The sequence below is a fragment of the Mobula hypostoma genome, chromosome 1 (genome assembly GCF_963921235.1).
Source record: "Mobula hypostoma chromosome 1, sMobHyp1.1, whole genome shotgun sequence".
Lineage (NCBI taxonomy): Eukaryota > Metazoa > Chordata > Chondrichthyes > Myliobatiformes > Myliobatidae > Mobula > Mobula hypostoma.
The window spans coordinates 242,380,555-242,407,650 of record NC_086097.1 but is presented as its reverse complement, the minus strand read 5'-3'; the positions used below and the strand labels follow the sequence as shown (position 1 = coordinate 242,407,650).

General features: G+C 44.5%; 1 protein-coding gene across 2 annotated transcripts in view; it reads right to left on the bottom strand.

Moving 5' to 3' along the window:
• The window catches only part of LOC134355796 (mediator of RNA polymerase II transcription subunit 30-like), a 123,657-nt gene that overhangs the window by 59,824 nt on the left and 36,737 nt on the right, over positions 1–27,096 (bottom strand). For both annotated transcript variants that reach the window (XM_063066232.1, XM_063066223.1), the window contains exon 2: positions 25,851–26,048. In XM_063066232.1, the coding sequence (XP_062922302.1) occupies positions 25,851–26,021 (171 nt within the window). In that variant the 5' untranslated portion in view covers positions 26,022–26,048. The remainder of the gene's footprint in view (positions 1–25,850; positions 26,049–27,096) is intronic.

Here is a 27,096-nt window from a genome sequence, read left to right as displayed (position 1 = left end):
AAGGAAGGAGAAGAGGCACCTGAGGGAAGTGATGGGCAGGTGGGGAGACGAGAAAAGTTAAAGCAGGGAGCCAGAGTGGGGAATTGAAGATGAAGAAAAGGAAAATACCAGGAGTTAGAGAACTTGATGATCCTGCCTTCAGGTTGGAGGCTACCCAGACGGAATACGAAATGTTATGCCTCCGACCTGAGAATGGCCCCATCCTCGCAGCAGAGGAGGCCGTGGTCAAACCTGTCAGAACAGGACCAGGGACAGGAATGAAAGTAATTGGCTACTGGGAAATCCTGCTTGTTGCGGACAGAGGAATTTCCTTAGTCAGAGAGTGGTGAATCTGTGGAATTCATTGCCACAGGCGGCTGCGGAGGCCAAGTCATCGGGTGTATTTAAGTCAGAGGTTAATGGATTCTTGGTTAGTCGGGGTATGAAGGGTAACAGGGAGAGAGCAGGAGATTGGGGCTGAGAGGGAAAGTGGATCAGTTGTGATGAGATAGCACAGCAGATTCGATGGCCAAATGGCTTAAATCTGCTCCTATATCTTATGGTTTTATTGATCAATGAACTGACTGCATCATCGTCTGGTATGGGGGGGGGGGCGGGGGCTACTGCACAGGATCGAGGCAGAGAGTTAAGTTAGTCAGCTCCATCACGGCCTCCGTAGTATCCAGGTCATCTTCAAGGAGCGATGCCTCAAAAAGGCGACGTCCATCATTAAGGATCCCCATCACTCGGGACATGTCCTCTTCTCACTGCTACCATCAGCCTGAAGTCACACACTCTATGATCCAGAAACAGCTTCTTCCCCTCTGCCATCAGACTTCTGAATGGACATTGAACCCATGAACACTACCTCACTACTTTTTTTAAAAATTTCCTTTTTACTATGTTTGCCACAAAGTTAACCAATTTCATGACACGTCAGTGATTTTAAACCTGATTCTGAGAATAAACCAGTTTCTGATTCTGATAAAAGTTAAAAATAAACAACTCTGAAGTCGAGACTTTCTGACAAGCGCAAAGGTTTTTTGCAAACATATTTATTTGCTCTGGTCTGCTCTGTTTACTCCTTAATGCTTAAAAATGAGCATTAAACTAACTGAACTGATATCAGACAGGCGAGCAGGCTGAAACATGGAGCCCTTAAGATAATGAAAAGCCTTTGGCCTGAAATGTTAACTTCATTTCTCTTCCTAAAGATGCAGCCTGACCTGCTGAATGCTGAAATTGATTTATTTACTGAGGTACACTGCGTAAACTACTGGGATTGTGAAACGGGCCCAGCAGAGATTGCACTTTCTGAGGAAGCTTAAACTAGCATCACTCCCCACTAACATCTTAACTACATTCTCCAGAGGCGTGGTTGAGAGTGTGCTGACCTTTTGCATCACAACCTGGTACTCCAGCTGCAGTGCTATCGACAAAAAAACCTTGCAGAGGGTGGTTAGGGGAGCAGAGAAGGTTATTGGGGTCTCCCTACCTTCTGTCCAAGACCTCTTTCAGATTCGATGCCTCCAGAAGACACGGTACATCATAAAAGACCCCTCACACCCTCTCCATGAACTGTTTGTTCTTCTGCCATCAGGCAAACTTTACAGGAGCATCAAAACTAAAACCACAAGGCTACTAAACAGCTTCCTCCCACAGGCAGGCAGACTGCTAAATAGCTGCTCCACCTGACTCTGCTTTGGACACTTTTAACTTGATTTTAACTGACATGCGGCTGTTGTGTTTTACTATTTATTGTTATGTTTATTATTTAGTATTGTGTTTGTTATGTTATGATTGCACTGCTCCTGGGAAACACTGTCTCATTCTGCCCTGCAGAGCTGATGTACGGTTAGAATGACTTGAAAAAAAAAGGCCCTTCAAGGTGCACTCCCCAATTTAGCCCTAGCCTAATCACGGGACAATTTACAATGACCAATTAACCTACCAACCAGTACATAGTTGGACTGTGGGACGAAACCGGAACGCCTGCAGGAAACCCATGCGATCACGGGGAGAATGTACAAACTCCTTACAGGCACATTTGGATGGAAACGTAACAAAGATTTTTTACTCCTCACGTATATGAAGGATGTAAGTAATAAAGTCAATTCAATTCAATCACTGGTGGGAATTGAAGCTGCGTTGCCTGTACTGTAAAGTGTTGTGCTAGCCACTACACTACTGTGCCAAGCCTTTGAACTTTGAAATGTTTCCAGCATTTTATGATTGAGGAATTCCTAACTATATATTTTTTGAATGATTTGAAATGGCCCCCCCCCCCACCCCACCTCCAGAATGGTCGATTACAATTCACCTCCGGGGGAAAAAAAACAGATGTCTATTGCATTAACGAAAAGATTAGATAAAGGCATTGCTCAGCAGTTCGGGACCACATCACACGATCCCATTCACAGCATTACAACATCAACTGCATGAAAAAATCCAGTAATCTCAGTGAATTTAACTCGTGTCTGTTTAACCTCTCCATATATGTATGTGAAATACTTTTCCACATGGAATGCACTCCAATGCAGACCAATAACCATATAACGATATAACAATTACAGCACGGAAACAGGCCATCTCGGCCCTTCTAGTCCATGCCGAACTCTTACTCTCACCTAGTCCCTCCGACCTGCACTCGGCCCATAACCCTCCATTCCTTTCCTGTCCATATATCTATCCAATTTAACTTTAAACGACAACATCGAACCTGCCTCAACCACTTCTGCTGGAAGCTCATTCCACACAGCTACCACTCTCTGAGTAAAGAAGTTCCCCCTCTTATGATCGGTGTAAATTATGAGTGGTTTCTGAGTAGTACCAACATACAAGTCAAAATGTTGTAAAGCCAAAGCGAAAGATAATAATTCCTTTTCTGTGGTTGAATAATTTCTTTGATGCAAATTAAATTTCTAAGAAAAGTAAGCTACTGGATGATCGACCTCATCATCCTCATCACTTTGGAGTAACACTACTCCTGCAGCCTCATCACTAGCATCTACTGCCAATAAAAAAGCTTCAAAATTGAAACTGAGAAGAAAAAATTATACAAGAAATGGGTAACTCCACCATGGAGAATCCCTAGCCCAGCTGTGGAAGGAGGAAGGCTGAGCACGGTTCAAAGGTTCATTTTACTATCAAAGTATGCTCACAGAATACAACTCTGAGATTCGTCTTCTCCAGATAGCCATGACATCCAGAAAAACCACGGAGTCAATGAAAGAAAAGGCATCAACCCCTCGCCGTCTCCCACACGGAAAAGAAAAAAGAAACAAAACTCACAAACCACACAGGCCCCCCCAACCCCTCCCTCACACAAAAACTAACCCGGACACGGTAGATGAAACATCAAACCCCTAACCCCCCAAGCCCCTTCCATGCAAAAAAAAGCGACAAAACATTACTGTTATGGACTCACAAGCCCTTCCCGTAAAAACCCAGAGCTATAGAAACACCAACAAAAGTTCCAAAGACATCATCCCTGAGAAAGGAAGGATATGGCAAGAAGAGCGGCTAAACGTGGGGCAGCTTGAAAGAATGGAGCAGGACAGGGGACTGTGGTGAGCTTCCGTTGGCTGCCTATGCCCCAGTAGGGGTAATAAACTTAAAAGTAAGTTTATTCAGATATCTGCAAATTAAAAACTTTATAACTTTAGTTTTGAATGTGAATGGTATTAGAAACTTAATGACTTAATGGAATGCTAAAAACATTTTCCAAATTTAACAGTGATGACACGCCCACCTCCAGTACCGTCCCCAAATAAAACAGCACAGGGAAAGCATGTAGAATTAACCTGCAGTGTTTCTTATAACCATATAACAATTACAGCACGGAAACAGGCCACCTCGGCCCTTGTAGTCCGCGCCGAACGCTTACTCTCACCTAGTCCCATCTACCTGCACTCAGCCCATAACCCTCCATTCCTTTCCTGTCCATATATCTATCCAATTTTTCTTTTTAAATGACAAAATCGAACCTGCCTCAACCACTTCTACTAGAAGCTCGTTCTACACAGCTACCACTCTCTGAGTAAAGAAGTTCCCCCCTCGTGTTACCCCTAAACTTTTGCCCCTTAACTCTCAACTCATGTCCTCTTGTTTGAATCTCCCCTACTCTCAATGGAAAATGTCTATCCATGTCAACTCTGACAATGCAGTCAGGTCAGGGTATTCCAGTACCTGCTGGTTTACTGTAGGCAGCCTAAACACCTCATCCCTGGGAGAGGAAGGACACCAGGAAGATGTGCTAACACTTGGGGACAACTTGACAGGCCCAGGACAGAGGACTGTTGGCAAGCTGCTGTTGGCAGCCAATGCCCCAGAAGGGGAGATGGGCTTAAGCAAGAGAGAAATGGATACATTGCAAAGAAAGTAGAAAGGAATTTGTGAAAAAAAGTAGCAAATTGCAGTGAAAGAGGATCCAACCCAATAAACCCAATTAGCCTATTTCTTATTTCAGTAAAAACCACTGGAATTTGCAGTCTAACGTTACTGCACTGAAGAGACTACATAGGATTTCTGCCATTATTGTCTGCTGACGGACTCAAATGACATCTGGAAGACACTCACTGAACTTGGTGGAAGTTCAAAGAGGGAAATTAGATAAACAAGCAACGAACAAAAGAACAGATTGCTGAGTGATGCACAATAAAATGTTCTGTAGATTCCTGGCAAAGACAATCGGTAGAAAACGTGAAAGATTTATTTCTATGTTTATTAGCAGGACATGTTCCACATCTCCAAAGGAAATGTTCTTCTGCTCACTTCCCAGAGTGCCATTAAGGAATCCAAAGTACAATGAAAGGAAGTACAAAGTTTAGTTAAAATTTAGAGATACTTCTGGCTCTCCACCCCAGCAACTCTCTGACGCACCCGATTACCCCGAACCTAATTGTGGGACAATTTACAATGACCAATTTGCCTACCTGGTACGCACTTGGACCATGCGAGGAAACTGGGGAATCGAGGGGAAACCCACATATTCCACGGGGAGTCGTACACAGACTCCTCCACAGGTAACAGCAGAGTTCCGGAATGCTCCGAGCTATGGCAGTGCTACACTCCGAGTAACCTCCAACGCTAGATCTCATAATTTGGTGCCTCCGCGTCAATTATCAGCTTCTGGATTCGGCCACTCCAACGGAAGGTACACAAATGCAGAACCAGTCCGGACACATGGGAGTCAATGCCGTGCCACAGCACTAGTAGCAGGTCTGACGTCAAAAGGTTCTGGAAAGTCTTTTTTCACCCTTCAAAAGTATGAGACATATAGGAGACAAAAGGAATAGCTTGCTTCTAGTTTCATTGCAGGCCTGTTGACTTGGCTAGAGAGAACCTAGAACATGGCACCTACTCACCACAAATAGAGTCAGAGTACTACAGCACAGGCCCTTTGGCCCATCACTGAACTGATCTACCTATTACCACTGACCATATCCATTCAACCCCCTCCCATCCACGTCCCTATCCAAACCTCTCTTAAATGTTGCATCCATCACTCCCACTGGCAGCTCATTCCACACCCTCACCACCCTCTGAATGAAGCTGCACCTCAGGTTCCCCTTAAACACTTCACTTTTCACCCTGAACCCCTGAGCTCTAGCTCTGGTCCCATTCAATCGCAGGGCAAGAAAGTGAGAGAATTTCAGAGCCATTTCTGCATATTTTATAAACAGTATTTACTAGGTCAATTTCAGTAGAACAGTTAGAGTTGCACTAACAAGTTTATTTTATTTAGAGAACAGCAAAAGGCCCTTCTGTCCTTCCGTCCCAATGAGCCTGCGCTGTTCAATTACACCCATGACCAATTAACCGACAAACCCGTACGACTCTGGAATGAGGGAGGAAACCAAAGCACCTGAAACGCAAACACATTCACGGGAAAAACGCTCAGACAGCACAGAATCATAGAAAAGTACAGCACAGAAACAGGCCATTCGGCCCATCTAGTCCGTGCCGAAACCATTTAAACTGCCTACTCCCATCGACCTGCACCGGGACCGTAGCCCTCCCATCCATGTATCTATCTAAACTTTTCTTAAATGTCGAAATTGAGCTTGCATGCACCACTTGCACTGGCAGCTCATTCTACACTCTCACCACCCTCTGAGTGAAGAAGTTTCGCCTCACGTTCTTAAAATTTTCACCTTTCACCCTTAACCCATGACCTCCAGTTGTCATCCCACCCAACCTCAGTGGAAAAACCCTGCTTGTACTGACGCTATCTATACCCTTCATAACTTTGCAGCAGGAATAGAACCTGGGCGGCTGGCTCCATAATATTGTTACGTTAGGCACTACACTGCTGTATCAATTAATAAAATTGCAATGAATTAAAATACCTTTACAGGAACTACCACAATGCAGGGACTACATTCTCAAACAGTAAATGGAGCCATTTGTCAAAACATTGGTCTTCATAACTAAATGTATTGAGTACAGGAGATGTTGAAGTTGTTTAAGACGCTGGCGGTCCCAATTTGTAGTATTGTTTGCAGTTTTAGTCACCTATCTACAGGAAAGATGTAAATAAGGTTGAAAGAGTGCAGAGAAAATTTCCAAAGACGCTGTTGGAACTTGAGGAATTGAATTGACTTTATTTCTTACATCCTTCACATACATGAGCCAAAATCTACAGGTTAAGTCTCCATCTGAATGTGTAATGTGCAAATTATAGTAATTTGTAACGAACGGTATGTACAATAAGATATACAACAGAACAGTCAATATAGCTTAGAAATACAATTATATCAGTGTGAGTTAATCAGTCTGATTGCCCGGTGGAAGAAGCTATCCCGGAGCCTGTTGGTCCTGGCTTTTATGCTGCGGTACCGTTTCCCAGCTAGAGCAGTTTGTGGTTGGGGTGACTCAGGCCCCCAATGATCCTTCGGGCCCTTGTTACACACTTGTCACTGTAAATGTCCTGAATAGTAGGAAATTCACATTCACATATGTGCTGGGCTGTCCGCACCACTCTCTGCAGAATCCTGCAATTGAGGGAAGTACAGTTCCCATACCAGGCCCTGATACAGCCAGTCAAGATGCTCTCAACTGTGCCCTTGTATAAAGTCTTTAGGATTTGGGGGCTCATGCTGAACTTCTTCAACCGTCTGAGGTGAAAGAGGCATTGTTGTGCTTTTTCACCACACAGCCAGTATTTACAGACCAAATGAGGTCCTCTGTGATGTGTATGCCGAGGAACTTAAAGCTGTTCACCCACTCAACCCCGGATCCATTGATGTCAATAGGTGTGAGCTTGTCTCAATTCTTCCTGTAGTCCACAACCAGCTCCTTTGTTTCTATAACATTGAGGGAGAGGTTGTTTTCTTGCCACCACAGTGTCAGGGTGATGCTTTCTTCACTGTAGGTCGCCTCATTATTATTTGAGATAAGGCCAATCAGTATAGTATCATCTGCAAATTCAACTAGCAGATTGGACCAAGTTACAAGGAAGATTGAATAGGTTTGGACTTTATTCCTTGGAACATAGCAGATTGAGAGGAAATTTGAGATATACAAAATTATAAGGGGTATAGATAGGGTAAATGGAAACAGGCTTTATCCGCTGAAGTTGGCTGGGTGGTTGGGTGAGTGGGTGGTAGGGGTTTGGAGGGCTATGGTCCCAGTGCAAGTCAATGGGAGTAGGAAGTTTAAATGGTTTTGAATGGACCAGATAGGCCAAAGGGCCTGTTTCTGTGCTGTACTTTTCTATGGCTCTAATAATTAGGGACCTTCCCAGGTGGTTGAAGAACTGAATCTTTGAACCTGATGGTGTGGGACTTCAGGCTTCTGTACTCACTACTGTGGGTCCAGTGGTAAGGAACCTCGATGACTGATGTTGCCTTTATGAGTTAACGTCTTCTGTAGACACTACCACGATGTACTGGGCGGAGGTTCTTACTCTCCCATGCATTTGAATTGCCATGCCAGACCACGAGGTTACTTTCACTGTGCACTACTGTGCTAGAGTGTTCGTTTACAAGCCAAACCCCCTCAAGTTCCTAAGTAAAGACGAGACACTGTGGCACCTTTCTTGTGATTACATCCATGTGCTGGGCCCCGGACAGGTCATCCAAAATGTTAATGTATTTGATGTTTTAATTTGTGATTTATATTCAGAACTCATATCGAGGCTCAATTCTAGCTGTTGTCTGTAAGTATAGGGCCCATAAAAAGTATTTACCCCCCCCTTTAAAGTTTACACGTTTTATTGTTTTACAACATTGAATCATAGTGGATTTACCTTTTTTGACACAGATTAACAGAAAAAACTCTCATGTCAAACAAAAACAGATCTCTGCAAAGTGATCTAAATTAATTTATTTGTAAATTTTTGTGTTTACAAATATAAAACACAAAATAATAGATTGCATAAGCATTCACCCCTGTTAAGACACACCAAATCATCAGAGATTTACAAGGATGTTGTCTGGATTGGGAAGCATGCCTTATGAAAACAGGTTGAATGAACTCGGCCTTTTCTCCTCGGAGCGACTGAGGATGAGAGGTGACCTGATAGAGGTGTATAAGATGATGAGAGGCAATGATCGTGTGGATAGTCAGAGGCTTTTTTCCAGGGCTGAAATGATTGCCACACGAGGACACAGGTTTAAGATGCTGGGGAGTAGATACAGAGGAGATGTCAGGGGTAAGTTGTTTGTTTGTTTTTTTTTTAAACAGAGTGGTAAGTGCTTGGAATGGGCTGCCGGCAACGGTGGAGGAGGCGGATACGATAGGGTCTTTTAAGAGACTTTCGGATAGGTACATGGAGCTTAGAAAAATAGAGGGCTATGGGTAAGCCTAGTAATTTCTAAGGTAGGGACATGTTCGGCACAACCTTGTGGGCCGAAGGGCCTGTATTGTGCTGTAGGTTTTCTATGTTTCTATCACTGGTGCAGTCAATTGGTTTTAGAAGTCACATATTCAGTTAAGTGGAGATCTGTTTTTGGAGACCAGTATGCAGTCAAGGTGTTTCAATTGATTGTAGTAAAAATAAATCTGTATCTATAAAGGCCCAACTGCTGGTGAGTCAGTACACCAGGAAGACAAAAGAACACTCCAAGCAACTCTGCGAACAGCACAAGTCAGGAGATGGGTACAAGAAAATTTCCAAGTCACTGAATATCCCCTGGAATACAGTTCAATCATTGAGAGATGGAAAGAACATGGCAGAGCTGTAAATCTGCCTAGAGCAGGCCGTCCTCAAAAACTGAGTGACCGTGCAAGCGTTTAGTGCGGGAGGCCCCAGGAAACCTCTGACAACTCTGCAAGAGAGGATGTTTCCTATGGTGGGGGTATCAGACCTCACGTGGTCTGTACACACCAGCTGTGTGGTGAAGAAGGCACAACAGCGCCTCTTTCACCTCAGACAGTTGAGGAAGTTTGGTAGGGGCCCCCAGATCCTACGAACTTTCTACAGAGGCACAATTGAGAGCATCCTAACTGGCTGCATCACTGCCTGGTATGGGAACTGTACCTCCCTTAATCGCAGGACTCTGCAGAGAGTGGTGCAGACAGCCCAGCACATCTGTAGTTGTGAACTTCCCATGATTCAGGACATTTACAAGTACTGGTGTGAAAAAAGGGCCCGTAGGATCATTGGAGACCTGAGTCACCCCAATCACAATCTATTCCAGTTGCTACCATCCAGAAAATGGTACCGCAGCATAAAAGCCAGGACCAACAGGCTTTGAGACAGCTTCTTCCAGCAGGCCATCAGACTGATGAACTCAAGCTGATTTGAGTGTACTCCATATTACATTGACTGTTCTATTTATTATAAATTATTATAAATTACTATGATTGCACATTGTACATTTAGACGGAGACGAAATGTAAAGATTTTTACTCCTCATGTCTCTGAAGGATGTCAGGGATAAAAATTCAATTCAATAGCTAGGGGGCACAGCCTCAAAATTGAAGGGTGACCCTTTAGAATAGAGGTAAGGAGGTATTTTTTTAGCCAGAGAATGGTGAATCTGTGGAATGCTCTACAGACTGCAGTGGAGGCCAAGTCCATTGGTATATTTAAGGCGGAAGTTGATCATTTCCTGATCAGTCAGGGCATCAAAGGATATGGCAAGGTAGGTGTATGGGGTTGAGTGGGATCCGAAATCAGCCATGATGGAATGGCGCAGCAGACTCGATGGGCTGAATAGCCTAATTCTGCTCCTATATCTTATGACGTTACAAGATTCAGTGGCTGAGAAGAGAGAGACTGCGCACAGAACTGTTGCCTGGGCATTTCATCAGTCGCAGCTTTATGGAAGAGTGATAAAGAGAAAGCTACTGTTGGAAAAAAAAATCTCATGAAATCTTAGCTAGATTTTGCCAGGAGACATGTGGAAGACTCTGAAGTCAGCTGGACGAAGGTTCTATGGTCTGATGAAACCAAAATTGAGCTTTATCGCCATCAGTTTGAATGCTATGTTTGGCGCAAACTAAATACTGCACATGATCAAAAACACACCATCCCTACCGTGAAGCATGGTGGTGGCTGCATCATGCTGTGGGGATACTTCACTGCAACAGGCCCTGGAAGGATTGTGAAAGTAGAGGGTAAAATGAATGCAGCAAAATACAGGGGAATCCATGAGGAAAACCTGATGCAGTCTCCAAGAGAACTGTGACTTGGGAGAAGATCTGTTTTCCAGCAAGACAATGACCCCAAGTGTAAAGCCAAAGCTACTCAGGAATGGCTTAAAAACAACAAAGTTAATATCCTGGAGTGGCCAAGTCAGAGTCAAATCGTGGCTGGACTTGAAAAGGGCTGTTCATTCACAATCCCCATGCAAACTGACAGAACTTAAGCAGTTTTGTAAAGAAGAATGGGGAAAATTGCACTGTCCAGATGTGCAAAGCTGAGAGAGACCTATCCACACAGACTCAAGGCTGTAATTGCTGCCAAAGGTGCATCTACTGACTTGGCGGGGGGGGGGGGGGAGTAATTATGCAATCAATTATTTTGTGTTTAATAATTATAATAATTTTAGACCAACTTGTAGAGATTTATTTTCATTTTGACACAAGAGTATTTTCTGTTCATCAGTGTCAAAAAAGCCAAGACTAAATCCACTGTGATTCAATGTTGTAAAACAATAAAACATTAAACTTTCCAAGGGGGAGTGAATATGTTGATACGGATTGTAGTTATTACGTTCTCCCCTTGACAGCCTGGGTTTCCACCGGGTGCTCTGGTTTCCTCCCACAGTCCAAAACAGGCACAGGTTATTAAGGGTTAATAAGTTGTGAGCACACTGTGTTGCCAGTGTAGGGATGGCAAGGCGACACTTGCACATCTCTGGGCAGTGTTGGTCATTGACGCAAACAACGCTTTTTACTGTATGCTTTGATGTACATCTGACAAATAAAACTAATCTTTAAAGCCTTTGCCAGCACTGCCCCAAATTTTCTGTTTTTTAAAATCACATCCAAATTTTACAGAATGAATCTGATATTCACATATATTTAACAGATATAAAAATGACAATTACATTTGAAAGGTGAAACATGTAAGAACTTGTGATTTAAAACAAACTAGAAATAAATTTTAAAGAAATCCAATTTTCCGTCTTCCCAGAGCCCACACAATCCTCAATCAAATTACTGAGTTTGAGGAACCTGTTTCAAATCAAATCTCATGAAGAATCAGAGTGTAGATTGCACTGCAAACATGCTGGGAATTATCAACAAGATCCACAAGGCCTTGACACATCGACTGAGAACTACCAGCAATTCCTTGCAAATGCTGTACATTTTAAGCTGTTGTTTAACACACCCTAGTGTCTAGGACTAAAACTACACAAGAATTATCTTATGCAGTCCGGATGAAGGGTCGCGGCCTGAAAAGTTGACTGTTTTTATTCATTTCCAGAGATGCTGCCCGACCTGCTGAACTCCTCCAGCATTTCGTGTGTGTTGCTTTGGATTTCCAGCAGCCGCCGGCTTTCTCGTGTTTAAAAATATTTATTTATTTATTGAGATACAGCATGGAATAGACCCTCCTGGCCCATCAAGCCGTGCTGCCTAGCAACCCCGTTTTAACCTTTGTCTACTCACAAGTCAATTTACACTGACTAATTAACCTACCATTACTTATCAGTGTGGGAGTACACTGGAGCACCTGGGGAAAAAAACACGCGGTCGGGGGGTGGGGGGGGGGAGGAACGTACAAATTCCTTGCACATGGTGGCGGGATTTGAACCTGGGTCACCTGCACTGTAAAGCATTGTGCTAACCACTATGCTACCGTGCCTCCCTTTTATATCTCACTCAGTCCCTGCGATCCCGTCAGCTATAGGACTGTACCATATAAAACATCCTTGTAAAATTAATTTGGAGATAAAACTGTCCATAGCTTGGCATAAAAGAGGACAGTTTATAAATTCGCACATTTAAATAATGAATAAAAAACAATGCATGGGCACAAGTTTAATTTCTTTGAAGCGGTGACTCAGACGGACAAGGGTAGGGAAGTAGGATACGACACGGATGTTAGCGGGGCTTTTGATAGGCTCCGCACGGCAAAAGATGAGATCACAGAGGATCCAGGGTGATCTAGGCAATTGGGAACGGAATTGGTTTTGTGGAAGGAGTAAGAGGATGGAGATGGGGAGTTATGACCAGTGGTGTGCCTCAGGGAGCAGTGCAGGGTATCATGTTGTTTGTCATATACAGTATAAATTGGGGGACTGCTTCGTCGGGCAACTCCGGCAAAAGCGGAACTTCCTGGTGGCCAAACTTTTTAATCCTGATTCCCATTCTGACATGCCAGTCCTCTTGTGCCAAGATGAGGCCACCATCAGGGTGGAGGAGCAACACTGGGTAGCCTCCAGTCTGATGGCATGAACATTGATTTCTCCTTCCTTTAAAAAAAATTATCTCCCCCTCCCCTCTTCTTCTATTCCCCACTCTGCCTCTTTACCTCTTCTCACCTACCTCTCACCTCCTCCTGGTTCACCTCCTCCTTCCCTTTCTCTGAAGGTCCACTCTCCTCTCTGATCAGATTCCTTCTTCTCCAGCCCTTTACCTTTCCCACCCACCTGGCTTCACCTATCACCTTTCAGCTAACATCCTTCCCTTCCCCACACCTATTTTTCCTGGCGTTTTCCCACTTCCTTTCCAGTTCTGAAGAATGTTTTGGGCTGAGAACTTCGACTGTTTATTCATTTCCATAGATGCTGCCTGACTTCTGAGCATCTTCAAGGACAAATTCGTGGCAGTGCAACTCAACGGATACGATTAAATATTCCTGTTTCAGCCCGCTACTGCTGAGAACCACAACGGTATCCAAAGTCCATACCGTTAATAAAGATGTTTTAATGAGATTGAACAATCTATCGCTGCTTAAAACCGACAGAAGTAATGCCAAGTGTGACCGTACTATTCTCGTAAGGAGACCTTGGCGGAAACGAGGCTGTCACTCAGAGTTACCAGAGCGTTTAAAAAAAAAGTTTTCGACTCCCAATCTTGCTGGCAAACATACAATCTCGGGTAATTAAAATCATTGACCTCAGAGCTAGGGTGCTGTATCAGAGGGACATTAGGACCGCCTGCCTCCGTCGTTTCACGGAATCCTGGTTAACCCTTTCTATGCCGGATGCAGCAATTCAGATTGACGGGTTCACTGTACACAGTCAGGATTGGACTGTTAAGTCTCCCAAAAGCAGAGGTGGAGGTATGTGCCTCATGATCAACACCCCTCAGTGCACAAATGTGTCAGCGACTTCCCAATATCGCTGTCCAGACCTGGAATACCTTGCAATGAAGTATTATCCATTTTTCCTGCTGCGGGAGATTTCAGTGATCATTTTGGTAGCAGTGTACATTCCCTCAAACAGGCTCTAGACAATCTGAGCAATGGGAACAACAGACATGAAGCAGCACCTCGTGATGCCTTCCCCATCATTCTGGGGGATTTTAACCAGGCCAGATAGAAAAAGCCATGAAATAATTATCATCAACAAATCACTTGTAGCACCAGAGGAAACAACACACTGGACCACTGTTACACCACCATCAAGAATGCCTACTGTGCTATTCCACGCCCTCACTTCGGGAAGTCTGATCACCTGGCTGTACTTCTACTCCCTGAGTATCGGCAGAGGCTGAAGACTGCAGCACCAGCAGTGAGGACCAAGAAGGTTTGGACAAGGGAAGCACAGGAGCGTCTACAGGACTGCTTTGAATCGGTGGACTGGACTGTATTCAGGGATTCGTCCTCGAATCTGGATGAGTATGCTGCAGTTGTTACTGACTTCATTTAAACCTGAGTGGATGAGTATGTGTCTCCAAAAACTTGAGCATTTCCAAACCAAAAGCCGTGGAAGAACCAGGAGGTATGACATCTGCTGAGGGCCGGATTTGTGCCATTTAAATCTGGAGACTCAGGTCTGTACAAGAAAACCAGGTATGGCTTGCAGGGGGCTATTTCGAGAGCAAAGAGGCAACTCCAAGCGAGGTTGGAGGCGATATCAGATGTACATCGGCTCTGGCAGGGTTTGCAAGACATTATTTCCTACAAAGCAAAACCCAATAGCATGAATGGCAGTGATGCTTCACTACCAGATGAGCTCAATGCCTTCTATGCTTCCTTTGAAAGGGAGAACGTAACTACAGCTGTGAGGATCCTTGCTGCAGTCGGTGACTCTGATCCCTGTCTCGAAGTCCGACATCAGGCTGTCTTTCAGGAGGGTGAACCCTTGCAAGGCATCAGGCCCCAACAGAGTACCTGGTGAGGCTTTGAAAACCTGTGCAAGGAACTGGCAGGTGTAATTCAAAGGCATTTTCAATCTCTCACTGCTACAGTCGGAAGTTCCTACCTGCCTCAAAGGGGCAACAGTTATACTAGTGCCCAAAAAGAGTAGCATGAGCTGCCTTATCGACTATCATCCAGTAGCACTCATATCTACGGGGATGAAATGCTTTGAGAGGTTGGTCATGGCCAGAATCCACTCCTGACTCAGCAAGGATCTGGACCCGCTGCAATTTGCCTATCGCCTCAACAGATCTACAGGAGATGCGATCTTATTTGCTCTCCAAATGTCCTTAATCACCTGGACCAGGCGGTAGGAGAAGATGGCGGCGCGCCTGCGTGTGCTCAGCCCTCCGGTGAAAAATGATATCGTATCTGTTAAATAGGGGCCGTGGACAATTCTGATTTGATGGAGAATGGACGTGAAAGCACAGAGGAACATCTGGAGAAATTTCTGAAACGCCCGTTCGCTGCTGTCATTACTGTGTGGTCAGGAATCTTTCGGAGGGAAGGCCTCAAAATCCCCGGCCTTGCCTGCTGTTGGCGACCGAGAAGGAGGTCGAATCGCTCGGACAGAGATGGCGCTCAGTACTCGGTGTCGGAGAGCTGATCAGAGCTCGAAGTTTTCGGATGACTCAGAGTCGGACTGTGGTTGGCATGGCAGGGGAGTTTTTCTTCCTTCTCCCGTCTGCATGAGATGTGGGACATTTGAGAAACTTTGAACTTTACTGTGCTCACGGACTTCTTCATCAAGTTATGATATTGTTGCACCGTTGTAACTATATGTTATAATTATGTGGTTTTGTCAGTCTTTTCAGTCTTGATTTGTCCTGTGTTTTGTGATATCACACCGGAGGAAATAATGTATCATTTCTTAATCCATGCATTACTAATTGACAATAAAAGAGGACTACGTGTCTTCATAATCATAATCCAAATACCCATGTCAGAATGATGTTCATTGACTATAGCTCAGCGTTTAACACCATCATTCCTGCAGTCCTGATCAAAAAGCTACAGAACCTGGTCCTCTATACCTCCCTCTGCAACTGGATCATTGACTTCCTAAGCTGAAGACCACAACCTGTGCAGATTGGTAATAACATCTCTACCTTGATGACAATCAACACTGGCGCATCTCAGCATCTCAGGGTTGTGTGCTGGCCCACTGCTCTACTCTCTCTATTCCCATGACTGTGTGGCTATTGCAAGTTCCTGTCAATTCCTCTGTAGATCTAACCTGGGCCCAACATATCGATGCAGCTTTAAAGAAGGCAAGACAAATGCTATATTTCATTCGGAGTTTGGGGAGATTTGGTCTGTCAGCTAAAACACTTGAAAATATCTACAAATGTACCACGGAGAGCATTCTGTCTGGCTGCATCACTGTCTGGTATGGGGGGGGGGGGTTGCTACTGCACAGGACTGAAAGAAGCTACAGAAAGTTGTAAAATTAGTCAGCTCCATCATGGGTACTAGCCTCTGTAATATCCAAGACATCTTCAAGGAGCAGTACCTCAGAAAGGCGGCGTCCGTTATTAAAGACCCCCATCACCCAGGATATGCCCTCTTCTCATTGTTACCATCAGGAAGGATGGTACAGAAGCCTGAAGGCACACACTCAATGATTCAGGAATAAATTCTTCCGTTCTGCCATCCAATTTCAAAATGGACATTGAACCCATGAACGCTACCTCACTTTTTAATTATTTTTGTTTTTGCACTATTTTTAACTATTTAGCACAGTTCATGACACATGCTTGTGATACTAAACCCGATTCCAATTCTGACCTGCGGAGTTCCTCCAGCATTTTGTGTGTGTTGTTCTGGGTTTCCAGCATCTGTAGACTTTCTTGTGCTTACAGAACATAAAATGGTGGAGCAGACTCGATGGGCTGAATGGCCAACATCCGCTCCTTTGTCTTATGGTCTTACGACTTGGATGAGAAGGTAGATGGCAAAACGAGCAAATCTGATGTCACAAAAATCAGTGGATGCTAAAGCGTCACCAAGGACTCCAGCAAGTTTCTATGGATGTGCCAAGGAGAACCTTCTGACTGGTTGCATCACCGTCTGGTATGGAGGCAGCGAGGCCCAGAATCAGAAAATGCTGCAGGAAGTTGCAAACTCAGTCAGCTCCATCATGGGTCAGCCTCCCCAACATACAGGACACCTTCAAAATGCGATGCCTCAAAAAGGCAGCATCCATCATTACGGACCCCACCACCCGGGACATGCCCTCTCACCATTGCTACTATCAGTGGGGAGGTTCAGGAGCCTGAAGACACACACACTCAACGATTTAGGAGCAGCTTCTTCCCCTCTGCCATCAGATTTCTGAATGGTCCATGAACACAACCTCACTATTATCCTCCCTTTCCAAACCACTTATTTATTTTTAATATATCCTCATCATGGTTCATAGTAATTTTTAGGTACTGGGTGGTACTGCAACAAATTTTACAACATTTGTCAGTGGCAATAAACCTAGTTCTGATACTGAAACTTGCACCAGGTTCCAGGGTCAGGATCAGGATCCTCAGCATAGGCCACGTGGCCTTCTAGGGGGCCATTAGGGGGCCATGTCAGATTTCATAGGGGCCACAAGTGAAAAGGAAGAACAGGAGGGATACAGGAGTTTCTGAATGGACCGTGATTAATTTTACCGTTTTAATGAAATATTACTAAATTACATTAATAAAAAAGAAATGAATATATGTAATTTCATTGGAACCCTGAGTGAAATGATGGAAAAATAGGGTAATGATGCAAACGAAGCAGCAAAGTGATTTAGCTCAGGGATTCTCAAACTGAGATCCATGGACCATAAGACCATAAGACATAGGAGCAGAATTAGGCCACCTGGCCCACCGAGTCTGCTCCACCATTCAAACATAGCTGATCTTTTTTTTCTATAACCATATAACAATTACAGCACGGAAACAGGCCATCTCGGCCCTTCTAGTCCATGCCGAACTCTTACCCTATCCTATTCCCACCGACCTGCACTCAGCCCATAACCCTCCATTCCTTTCCTGTCCATATAGCTATCCAATTTAACTTTAAACGACAACATCAAACCTGCCTCAACCACTTCTGCTGGAAGCTCTGGATAGACAGGGTCTGATTAGGAACAGTCAACATGGATTTGTGCGTGGAAGGTCATGTTTGACAAATCTTATTGAATTTTTTGATGAGGTTACTAAGAAAGTTGACGAGGGTAAAACAGTGGATGTTGTCTATATGGACTTCAGTAAGGCCTTTGACAAGGTTCCACACGGAACGTTAGTTAGGAAGGTTCAATCGTTATCACAAGACAAGACAAAGGAGCAGAAGTAGGCCATTCGGCCCATTGAGTCTGCTCCGCAGCTCCCCCATGAGCTAAACTATTCACCTATCTAGTTCCAATTTCCGGCTTTTTCCCCATATCCCTTGATACCCTGACTAATTAGATACCTGTCAATCTCCTCCTTAAACACCCTCAATGATCGGGCCTCCACAGCTGTATGTGGCAACGAAATCCACGACCCTCTGGCTAAAAAAATTTCCCCTCATCTCTGTTTTAACTGGGTACCCTCTAATTCTAAGACTATGGCCTCTTGTCCTGGACTCACCCACCAAGGGAAACAACCTTTCCACATCTACTCTGTCCAACCCTTTCAACATTCGAAACGTTTCTATGAGATCCCCTCTCATTCTTCTATACTCTAATGAATACAGTCCAAGAGCCGACAGATGCTCCTCATATGTTAGCCCCTGCATTCCAGGAATCATCCTCGTAAATCTTCTCTGAACTCTCTCCAACATCAGTACATCCTTTCTAAGATAGGGGGCCCAAAACTGCACACAGTATTCCAAATGAGGTCTCACTAATGTCCCATAGAGCCTCATCAACACCTCCTTACTCTTATACACTATTCCTCTTGAAATGAATGCCAACATAACATTCGCTTTCCTTACCACCGATCCAACTTGGTGGTTAACCTTTAGGGTATCCTGCACGAGGACCCCCAAGTCCCTTTGCACTTCCGATTTTTGAATTTTCTCCCCATCTAAATAATAATCTGCCCGATTATTTCTTCTTCCAAAATGTACAACCGCACATTTGTCATATCTCCTCCTCAACCCCAGTTCCTGGCCTTCTTCCCATAACCTTTGATACCGTGTCCAATCAAGAATCTCTGTCTTAAGTACATCCAATGACCTGGCCTCCACAGGTGCACGTGGCAACCAATTCCACAAATTCACCACCCCTTGGTTAATGGTCGAGGTCCACGGCGTAAAAAAGGTTGAGAAGCCCTCGCTTTAGCCTGTGTGCATGGTGGGGGGGAGGGGGGGGGGAGTATGACATGTTAATCATTATCTCTGCTGCTACTTGACCCCAACATTTCCCCCCCCCCAATCAACATTCACACCCTGCAGGATGGCCCACTGATCCTCGCTGCACATCCACCCCCAAATCACACACTGCAGATTGGGCAGGGCTGTCTGCAGTAAGGCCAATCAGCGAGTCTGCAGCAGGAGGTTGGTTCTGTTTGTCTTCCACTGACCCATGCGCGTCATAATACTTATAAAATGTGGCAACGTGGCTGCAGGTACTGCAGTGGGGTCATATGCCAGAAACTGCTAAATTGCCGAGAGGTGAGAATGTGTAATGTCTCCCACTGTATCATTGTCTACCACTACAATTTCCATTAAATCCCTGATACTCATCTTATTTTGAAAGGAAGTTCAATTTGCTTTTTTTTTGATAGTATAGTAGCACTTCTAAGTGATAAGCAATGGAGAACATATTGCCACTGCCTGGTCTGACGCATTTTACCTGTCAAGATATATTTGAAAAACCGGTCAGATATATTTATTAAAAAATAGTTACAAGGAAAAAACCTGCAATCTCCTATCATGCAAGGATGCTATTACCACTTTCCTTGGAAAGCAAAGTTTTCAGCGGCAATATTGGACATTCTGAGTTTATACAATTTCCTTCACTGACCACCCTTAAAATAGAATGGCAAGATGACAATCTGGTTGTACAGCCTGATCATTTGAAACAACCGCACACTGATACGGAATTTCGGTTCAGAGACCTGTTGGAGATGCATATTCCAGATTGGATATTCCAGGTGTCAGGGTCAGATGTCCCCGTGAGACGGAGGCACAAGGGCCAGTGAGTCGGCGAGCACGGAATTCGAGCCTGGCGTTCAGGGCCCTGTCATCAGCGAGATTGGGGTTTGGTACTGGAAATTGAAACCCAAAGGCCAATCGGAAACCCAAAGTCAGGGTGGGTGGGAGGAACAGGGCTTGTTTTGTTATTGTTGCTTGCTCTATTCTGTGTTGCTCTGCCAAGTAATGTGGGTATGTTAAGATGGCACCGGAAGTGGTCGGAGCAAGGTCGAGGCCCGTTCGAGACGGTATCGGAGTTGGACCGAGCAAATCGGAGAGGAGTCAGAGCGGAAGAGTTCCAGAGCGCATCCATCTTAACTAGGAGCGAGGCTGGATCAATCTAAGCGCCAAGCCAATTTGGAAAGGTCGAGTAGAGGCCAGAATGCAGCGGCAGGGTATTGATGCCGCGGGGCCTAGGCTCCTGTGCGGGGTACGTTCCAGATGGACTGAAAAGTCAGCACGTCGGGACCGGAGACGAGGGTTGGGCCAATTCTGCTCGTTCTTCTGCCACATCTGCTCCTCCCTCCGCGGCGCCGAGGCTGTGAGACTGCTCCGCTTGCTCCAAGCTCCATATCTGCAGGCTTCTCGGCGATTTGCCCCACCATGTGATGAATTGAGAAGAGGCTGTGGGCCTACTCCAGCTGCTTCGGGCCTCGAGTCTGTGGACTCAATTTGGTTCGGAATGCCATTGTTTGCGTGATTTGTGATTTCTCCCCGTCTCTCCCTGCGCGTTGGGCGCTGGTCTTTTTTTAAACTGGGTTCTTCCGGGTTTCTCGCTTTACGGCTGCCTGTAATTTATACCTACTTTGATAATAAATGTACTTGAACTTCGAATGCATGGCACTTACTGGCCTTGGGATATGCTGGTTGTTAATGCAAACAGCATGTTACTGCATGTTTCGATATCTAGTACGTGATAAATAAATGAATCTGTATCATTCTTGTGGTACTAATTCCAAGCCAAAGCCCTGTTACAGATTTTCTAACCTGTCTACATCATCTTCTGCCAATGATCATCTCAAGTGCTTTCATAACCTTGATAATTTCTTCAGATCCCAAAAACTACTCATTTCAATGGAAGCAAAAATCACTAAGACTTTGTAATTACGATATATTAAAACTATATCTTCAAGAGGCTGATTTATGATTGTAAATGAGAATGTGCAGCACAATTCTGCTGCTACTCTGTCATCAACTCTTCTACTTCAATTGAACGTGTCTAAAAGGAACCCAGACAAAGTGTGGAACTGTCTCAGCAACAGAAGCACAGCAGGGCCTTTTACATCATCAAAGATCCCACCCATCCATCCAGCATCCTCTTTGACTTTCTACCATCAGGCAGAGACTTTGGTGCATAAAGACAAGAACGGTCAGGATGGGAAACAGCTTCTTCCCTCAGGCCATTAGGCTTCTGAACTTCCTGGTACATTGCATTCGAAGTGTCACTGGTTAATCTGTTCTGTGTCTTACAAAATCTAATTTATGCACTTTAATTTGTTTATTTATGTGTAATTCATCTGTAGATTTTATCCTTACTTTCCTAAGTTACTGTGTGTGACATGTGTGTGATGTGTACTACTGTGCTTTACGCCCCGGTCCGGAGAAACGTCTTGTTTGACGTTCTGCATGTATATAGTGAAATAACAACAAACTTGACTTGATTTATATTACAGACACAGTAGGAAGGACAAATCAATCATTCCACAATCAATTCACTTTTATCCACTGTTACCCAATTTTAAACTCATCAATAACTGTGTGCGCAAATTAAAAACCAAAATCATTTCACAAGTTTGATTTATCGTATAATACTTGATACAGTATTGGGAAATGAACATGGTCAGGTGTCAGATCTCACAGGGGGAGAGCACTTTGGAGAGAGTGATCATAATTCTATCTCCTTTACGATAGCATTGGAAAGGATAGGAACAGACAAGTTAGAAAAGTGTTTAATTGGAGTAACGGGAATTATGAGGCTATCAGGCAGGAAATTGGAAGCTCAAATTTGGAAGAGGTGTTCTCAGGGAAAAGTACGGAACAAATGTGACAAATGTTCAGGGGATATCTGTGTGGAGTTCTGCATAGGTACATTCCAATGAGACAGGGAAAGGATGGTAGGGTAGAGGAGCCATGGTGTACAAAGGCTGTTATAAATCTAGTCAAGAAGAAGAGCTTATGAAAGGTTCAAAAAACTAGGTAATGATAGAGATCTAGAAGATTATAAGGCTAGAAGGAAGGAGTTTAAGAATGAAATTAGGAGAGCCAGAAGGGGCCATGAAAAGGCCTTGGTGAGCAGGATTAAGGAAACCCCCATTCCACAAGTATGTGAAGAGCAAGAGGATAAGACATGAAAGTATAGGATCTATCAAGTGTGACAGTGGGAAAGTGTGTATGGAACCGGAGGAAATAGCAGGGGTACTTAATGAATACTTTACTTCAGTATTCACTATGGAAAAGGATCTTGGTGATCGTAGTGCAGACTTGCAGTGGACTGAAAAGCTTGAGCATATAGATATTAAGAAAGAGGATGTGCTGGAGCTTTTGGAAAGCATCAAGTAAGATAAGTCGCCAGGACCCGATGAGATGTACCCCAGGCTACTGTGGGAGGCGAGGGAGGAGATTGCTGAACCTCTGGCAATGATCTTTGAATCATCAATGGGAACGGGAGAGGTTCCGGAGGATCGGAGAATTGCAGATGTTGTTCCCTTATTCAAGAAAGGGAGTAGAGATAGCCCAGGAAATTATAGACCAGTGAGTCTTACTTCAGTGCTTGGTAAGTTGATGGAGAAGATCCTGAGAGGCAGGATTTATGAACATTTGGAGAGGCATAATATGATTAGGAATAAGTCAGCATGGTTTTGTCAAAGGCAGGTCGTGCCTTACAAGCCTGATTGAATTTTTTGAGGATGTGACTAAACACACTGATGAAGGAAGAGCAGTAGGTGTAGTGTATATAGATTTCAATAGACAATAGACAATAGGTGCAGGAGTAGGCCATTTGGCCTTTCAAGCCAGCACCACCATTCACTGTGATCATGGCTGATCATCCACAATCAGTATCCAGTTCCTGCCTTATACCCATAACCTTTGATTCCACTATCTTTAAGAGCTCTATCCATCTCTTTCTTGAAAGCATCCAGAGACTTGGCCTCCACAGCCTTCTGGGGCAGAGCGTTCCATATATCCACCACTCTCTGGATGAAAAAGTTTCTCTTCAACTCTGTTCTAAATGGCCTACCCCTTATTCTTAAACTGTGGCCTCTGGTTCTGGACTCACCCATCAGTGGGAACATGCTTCCTGCCTCCAGTGTGTCCAATCCCTTAATGATCTTATATGTTTCAATAAGATCCCCTCTCAGCCTTCTAAATTCCAGTGTATACAAGCCCAGTCGCTCCAATCTTTCAACATATGACAGTCCTGCCATCCCAGGAATTAACCTTGTGAACCTACGCTACACTCCTTCAATAGCAAGAATGTCCTTCCTCAAATTTGGAGACCAAAACTGCACACAATACTCCAGGTGTGGTCTCACCAGGGCCCTGTACAGCTGCAGAAGGACCTCTTTGCTCCTATACTCAATTCTCCTTGTTATGAAGGCCAGCATTCCATTAGCTTTCTTCACTGTCCGCTGTACCTGCATGCTTGCTTTCAGTGACTGATGTACTAGAAGACCTTGGCAACAACTTCAGCAAGGCATTTGATAAGGTACCCCATGCAAGGCTTATTGAGAAAGTAAGGAGGCACGGGATCCAAGAGGACATTGCTTTGTGGATCCAGAACTGGCTTGCCCACAGAAGGCAAAGGTTGTAGACGGGTCATATTCTGCATGGAGGTCGGTGACCAGTGGTGTGCCTCAGGGATCTGTTCTGGGACCCCTTACTCTTCGTGATTTTTATAAATGACCTGCATGAGGAAGTGGAGGGATGGGTTAGTAAGTTTGCTGATGACTCAAAGGTTGGAGGTGTTGTGGATTCTCCTTGGAGTGACGAAGGATGAGAGGTGACCTGATAGAGGTGTATAAAATGATGAGAGGTGTTGTGGGCTGTCAGAGGTAACAGCGGGACATTGACAGGATGCAAAGCTGGGCTGAGAAGAGGTAGATGGAGTTCAACCCAGATAAGTGTGAAGTGGTTCTTTTTGGTTGGTCAAATATGATGGCAGAATATAGTATTAATGGTAAGACTCTTGGCAGTGTGGAGGATCAGAGGGGTCTTGGGGTCTGAGTCCATAGGACGCTCAAAGCAGCTGCGCAGGTTGACATTGTGGTTAAGAAGGCATACGGTGTATTGGCCTTCATTAACCGTGGAATTGAATTTAGGAACCGAGACGTAATGTTGCAGCTATATAGGACTATGGTTAGACCCCATTTGGAGTACTGTGCTCAGTTCTGGTCGCCTCACTACAGGAAGGACGTGGAAGCCATAGTAAGGGTGCAGAGGAGATTTACAATGATGTTGTCTGGATTGGGGAGCATGCCTTATGAAAACAGGTTGAGTGAACTCAGCCTTTTCTCCTTGGAGTGACGGAGGACGAGAGGTGACCTGATAGAGGTGTATAAGATGATGAGAGGTATTGATCTTGTGAATAGTCAGAGGCCTTTTTCCCAGGGCTGAAATGGTTGCCACAAGAGGACAGAGGTTTAAGGTGCTGGGGAGTAGGTACGGTGGTGATGCCAGGGTTAAGTTTTTTACACAGAGAGTGGTGAGTGTGTGGAATGGGCTACCGGCGTCGGTGGTGGAGGCGGATACGATAGGGTCTTTTAAGAGACTCCTGGATAGGTACATGAAGCTTAGGGAAATACAGGGCTATGGGGAAGTCTATTAATTTCTAAGGTAGGCACAACATGTTCCGCAATACTTTGTGGGCCGAAGGGCCTGTATTGAGCTGTAGGTTTTCTATGTTTCTATATCCTAAGGTTCATTTGTATTGAGTGGTAAAACCAAACTGTTACGGAAAAAGCAACGAAGAAACCTTCTACAACTGAGTGCGACGGTATTCCTGAGTCTCTGCCTGGGACCTGCATGAGTGGCAAGAGGAAGCTCTGAGACGATGAAGGAAGCCCTGAACACCGCCAGAGATGAAGGATCTTCATCGCTGCCCAGAACACCAGTTCTATTAACAGGAAGTAAGTAGCAAGCTTCATTTGCCACAGAACATAAATTCCCAAACACAGGAGATTCTGCACATGCTGAAAATCTGGACCAGGGGTTCCCAACCTGTTTATGTCATGAACCCCTACCATTAACCGGGGGGTCGTGGACTCCGGGTTGGGAACCAGAGAACTAGAGTAACACACACAAAACGCTGGAGGAACTCATCAGGTTTGGTAGCATCTACGGAGAGGAATAAATAGTTGATGTTTCAGGCCAAGATCTTTCTTCAGTGCACTGTAAAATCCCATTTTTATTACCGAATGTGTTTCAGCAATAATAAAACTGAAAAACACACGAGTCTTTTAAAAGATGGTAAGCACCGTTTCTATTTTGTTTTCATATCAAATTTGATTTAGCTTACAAAAAAAACTATAAAATGCCACTGATTTATTGATCAATCATGCTTTTGGGCATTTTGGCAGGGTGGCACGATGGTGTAGCTGTTTACAGCGCCAGCAATCGGAAGATTGTGGTTCAATTCCCGTCACGGCTTGTAAGGAGTCTGACTTCTTATTTTCTCTAAACTTAAACAGTTCATAATAGAGGAGAGTCAATGAAGTTATGGGCATGTTATGTTGATGCCAGAAGCTTGGCGACAATTATGGGCTGTCCCAGCATATCTTGGGCGGTGACGATCATTGACGCAAACAGCGCATTTCACTGTATGTTTCAATGTACATTTGACAAATAAAGCTAACCTTTAAAGAATATTTTGTACATGTTCCACGATGCTGACGGTCACAGCACCTACAATCAATAATTTGATCCATATAAAGGCTACTCAGAGACTGACCTGCATATTTCGAAGAAGCTGGAAGATTTCCATCGTTCTCGAAACAATGTCTTGTACCGTCTCTTGGCCAATTCGACAGAGAGAAGCTGTATTAACCTCACGTCCCGCCTGGCTCTGAGTTGCAGAAAATGCTCCAGGCATCCCTGGACCAGGGACAGGGGGTGTCGCCATGACTCTTTCTGTCGACACGTCAGTTTTCTGAAAGTAATATCAGAAAGGATTTTCAAAAGTGAGAAGGCATGAATGTTTCCAAAGATGATAACTCAGTAAAGAAATTAAAACTTGTCTACAGGCACTACATTAATGAATATGGTAATAGACAATAGGTGCAGGAGTAGGCCATTCGGCCCTTCGAGTCAGCACCACCATTCACTGTGATCATGGCTGATCATTCACAATCAGTATCCAGTTCCTGCCTTATCCCCATATCCTTTGATTCCACTATCTTTAAGAGCTCTATCCATCTCTTTCTTGAAAGCATCCAGACACTTGGCCTCCACAGCCTTCTGAGGCAGAGCATTCCATATATCCACCACTCTCTGGGTGAAAAAGTTTTTCCTCAACTCCGTTCTAAATGGCCTACCCCTTATTCTTAAACTGTGGCCTCTGGTTCTGGACTCACCCATCAGCGGGAACATGCTTCCTTCCTCCAGCGTGTCCAATCCCTTAATAATCTTACATGTTTCAATAAGATCCCCTCTCAGCCTTCTAAATTCCAGAGTATACAAGCCCAGTCGCTCCAATCTTTCAACATATGACAGTCCCGCCATCCCAGGAATTAACCTTGTGAACCTACGCTGCACTCCCTCAATAGCTAGTATGTCCTTCCTCAAATCTGGAGACCAAAACTGCACACAGTACTCCAGGTGTGGTCTCACCAGGGCCCTGTACAACGGCAGAAGGACCTCTTTGCTCTTATACTCAATTCCCCTTGTTATGAAGCCAGCATGCCATTAGCTTTCTTCACTGCCTGCTGTACTTGCATGCTTGCTTTCAGTGACTGATGTACAAGAACACCTAGATCTCGTTGTGCTTCCCCTTTTCCTAACTTGACTCCATTTAGGTAATAGTCTGCCTTCCTGTTCTTACCACCAAAGTGGACAACCTCACATTTATCCACATTAAACTGCATTTGCCATGCATCTGCCCACTCACCCGGCCTGTCCAAGTCACCCTGCATTCTCATAACATCCTCCTCACATTTCACACTGCCACCCAGCTTTGTGTCATCGGCAAATTTGCTAAT